The sequence below is a fragment of the Buceros rhinoceros genome, unplaced genomic scaffold (genome assembly GCF_000710305.1).
Source record: "Buceros rhinoceros silvestris isolate BGI_N320 unplaced genomic scaffold, ASM71030v1 scaffold35912, whole genome shotgun sequence".
NCBI classification, from domain to species: domain Eukaryota; kingdom Metazoa; phylum Chordata; class Aves; order Bucerotiformes; family Bucerotidae; genus Buceros; species Buceros rhinoceros.
This window is the reverse complement of record NW_010400093.1, coordinates 1-3,709: the sequence shown is the minus strand read 5'-3', so window position 1 is coordinate 3,709 and position 3,709 is coordinate 1. Positions and strand designations below refer to the sequence as shown.

General features: G+C 38.6%; 1 protein-coding gene across 1 annotated transcript in view; it reads right to left on the bottom strand.

Moving 5' to 3' along the window:
- LOC104489566 (28S ribosomal protein S35, mitochondrial-like) overlaps positions 1-3,663 on the bottom strand; it is a gene marked incomplete at its 5' end in the record, with an annotated part of 11,964 nt that extends 8,301 nt beyond the window's left edge. The window contains one exon of the mRNA XM_010131738.1: positions 3,594-3,663. Within this exon, the coding sequence (XP_010130040.1) occupies positions 3,594-3,663 (70 nt within the window). The remainder of the gene's footprint in view (positions 1-3,593) is intronic.
- Positions 3,664-3,709: the final 46 nt, after the last annotated feature.

Below are 3,709 nucleotides of genomic sequence, written 5' to 3'. Positions count from 1 at the left end.
AAAAAAAAAAAAAAAAAAAAAAAGTGAAGTTGTTCCTTCCTTTCAATTCCTTCCTTTCTTCTTATTTCTCCATTCATGCAAAAAAAGGGACTTCTTACACATAATTATAAAAAACACCTGCACTCCTCTGAAAGCTTCACTACACCAGGTTCAAGCTTCCAACGTATCTTCAAAGTCTTTCACAACTGGGCTAGTCTGTCTTCCTGCATCATTCATTGATTGCTAGCAGGTTAGAAGACAGGAGACTGCTAGTCAGTGCATTAACCTATCAAGATGCTTCCCTTTGGTTATGGTACTTCTCAGAGACCTGTTTGCCATGTTTTCTTTTACTCACTTATTTAAATGCAAACAAACTCTATTCTCCACATTGCAATCAAAGAAAGAAATCCCTTAATATATTCAGAGCCTTGAGGCAGAACAATACCTTTAATCATCACTGGTAATCCCTCCCCCCACTTTCATTTCTATTTTGTCTGCACACACTTTTTGCATATTTCAACTTCAACTCCATTATGACAAGGATTCTTGCAAACTAATACCACCTGAGCCCTCTAATTTTAACAGCAATAGAATTAGTGAGCTGTGGACGCCCTGGGTTTTTATTGAAGCCAACACTGGAAAAGCGCATAAGAAAATTTGCAATACAGAGGCCACTGTTGACACAGTGATAATTTTTTTTCTTCTAAGCCTGCATACAAAGAGAGAGAATTAAAACTCTTCACACATTATGTTAAGAACAACTTACTGCTGGAAATACATCTCTACATAGTGGAGCTTCAGAGCACCTATTTGTGGTATTGTTGCGTGTGCCGTGAACTGTCATTTTAAAAAGGATTCAGATTCCTAAACTACTTTTAGTCTAGTTCATAACTCTAATAAAATAATTATGCATCACTGACAATTAGAATAAATGTGGTCGTTCTGAAACTAATACCTATTTCCACACAGTTTCCATGGAAACTACAACAGATACCAAGGGCACAATAACACTACTTGACAGAGCAAATTCTGAGCTATAAAACGCTGTTTTTCGACACAGTTCCTAACATGATGGACAAGAACCTGCCTGCAGCGTTGGTAATGCTCTGCACCAGCGGAGGTGACCCACCGTCACTGTCACCACTGCTGGAACCTGTCACCCACCGCCTCACTGTGCTCACACCCACTGTTTGGTGTCCATAAACGTTCAGCAGCGTCGATGAATGTCAGTGGGTGCAATTTTTTCCGCATGGAGGGATTGAGTCCCACACCTTTGCTCCACAGGCACTGCCATGTCAGACGCCGTGCTGCCAGACTGCCCCTCTGCTGCCGGCTGCCGCACGGCAACAAAATGTAACCGAGTGTTGGCGGGAAGGGTCAACCTCGGCGGGCTGCCGCACGGCAACAAAATTTAACCGAGTGTTGGTGGGAAGGGTCAACCTGTACTGCCGCACCACCAACATCCACCCCGACATCGTGGGCCAACATAATAAAACAGGAGGCAGTACTCTTGGAGCGGCCCTCATAATTATGCTCAAAATTACACTTCCTGAGGTATATCTGTGTACAACTTTTCCTTTTATATATTCACATTGCTGGTTCACAAAATTCAGTAATCCAGTTATTAACATAAATTATTGTTATGCCATGTTTATAGGGGTAGTAGGCAAAGTTTCCAGGATTGAGGGAGAAACTTACATGCAGCCAGCTTTCCCTTCGCTTAGCAAGAATGGACCACTGCTGTCATTTTTTTACTGAATTCCATCTCACATATGCATGAAAACATGTAGCACTACTCTACTGGAAAATCTTGCAATTAGCTCTGTAAACAGGACTGATGTTACTACATGGAAGGCCAAGCCCTCGTCCAGCCCTCTCCAGTATTAAAGTTCACTCAGATGAAAATAAACTATGCATTGTTTGCTTATGCTTCACAAAATGTATCCAAACCATCTTTCAGCAAATTATTAAGAGGCTTTACAACTGATCATGGAAAAAACCCAAACAAACCACAAAACAAAACATGGCACACAAAATAAAAAAACTTGTCTCAAGAGACCATTAATTCTTCATGGAAATCAAAGACAATTACTACTGATTGATGAACTCATCAAATATTAACATGGAAGTTGAAAGGTAATAAAGGAGCAAGAGAATTGTGCATATTCAATACACACTGAACACTCACGTAGCAATATCGTATAGCCCTGTCCTTCCATCACCGAGTAATGCTAGAGCAAAGGACAGATGTGGTGTTCGTCTGGAATTAATAAAGTGAGCAGTGTCTAGCTCTCTTGTCATTGCTTAATACTGGAAACTGATCTGTCATTAATTTAAGATTTGCAATGCATTGTAATGCTGATGGGGAGAAAAATATCCATGTGTACAAAGCACTTGACATCTAAAGTAAATATATCTTTTCATATGTTAGTATAAGCTGAATTTAATTTGATGCACTCTATAATTACAAAATGAATCCTTCAAGACAACTTCCAGTGAAAGGGAAATATAGCTCATCCTCTTTATTATGTTTTTCATGTCATCACTGCAATGATCAAAATCAAGAACACTGAAGTTCATAAAAATGCTAAATATGGAGATTTAATTAAAATACTATAAAACAACTGAAAACAGTAAGTGTAAAATTTTTGTAGCTAATCAGCTACAACTCATTTAAAAGAGCACATCTATGTACTACTTTAAATTCCCAATTCACCATAACCTGAATTTTATAGAAAAGTTTGCATTATACCTATTTGGTAGAAATATTTAAGGATTTACAGTAATTTTTGATGTTTTTCAGGACATTAACTCTGATGCAATGAAATCCTAAAATTATCAGAAGGTGGGGAGGATGTCCCTTTTCTGAGCAAAAGGAAGCTCAGAAAACCAGCCAAATCCTCACTCCCTTGAGCTTGAGGCAAGATTTGTGAGAGAGCATTTAAGAGGCAGAATAATTCCAAATTACAGCCGTGATTTACCACAGTCCAGGAAGAGCCCAAGAAAAGACCAATTCTAAGTAACAAGTAAAGAGTCTGGAATCAGGCAAAATGTAGGTACTTTGCTCTATGTTAGTTTTGATAGCTTTAAAGCCAGTAACACACCCCTCTGGTTTTTTGGAATGGACTTGTTTTCATCTTTAAATATGTTCACTGTTAAGAATGCACAGGCAGCAGGTGACAATCGCTGCGTACACCATTTCCCTGGACGCACTCGATTAACATTTGAACATTGTGCATAAGCATGCTGCCGAATTAAAGGTGTGTTTAGGAATCCTGAGAATTAAGGTATATTCTGCTAGGCTAAGGATCAGTTTTAGGCTCGTTGTAGAAGCACAGTACTGAGAAAGAATCTCTTATCAAAGTAAAAAACTGTAGAATTTCTGAAAAGAGGAAAACAACAAAACAGCACTTCCAAAGATAAAAGAAATGCGCTCTAAATTGACTGCACAACTAAGACTCAAACATAAACAACCTACCTTGGTTGAACTTGAAGAAAAGTGGAAAAGGATAGGAATCTAAGATAATTTAATTTAATTAAATTGGAACAGTCATGGAACTTTGTAAGTTACAAGACAGCACATTAGAGAACGTGAGTTATTAACAACAGCTTACCCAAGATTCGTGGTACAAAACTGTGAGGAGGTGTATGCTGTAATCATAGTTCTGCCTTCTTAGCGGACACCTGAAAATTCACGCACAAAGATAGTCCTTTTGAAATCAAGCCACTA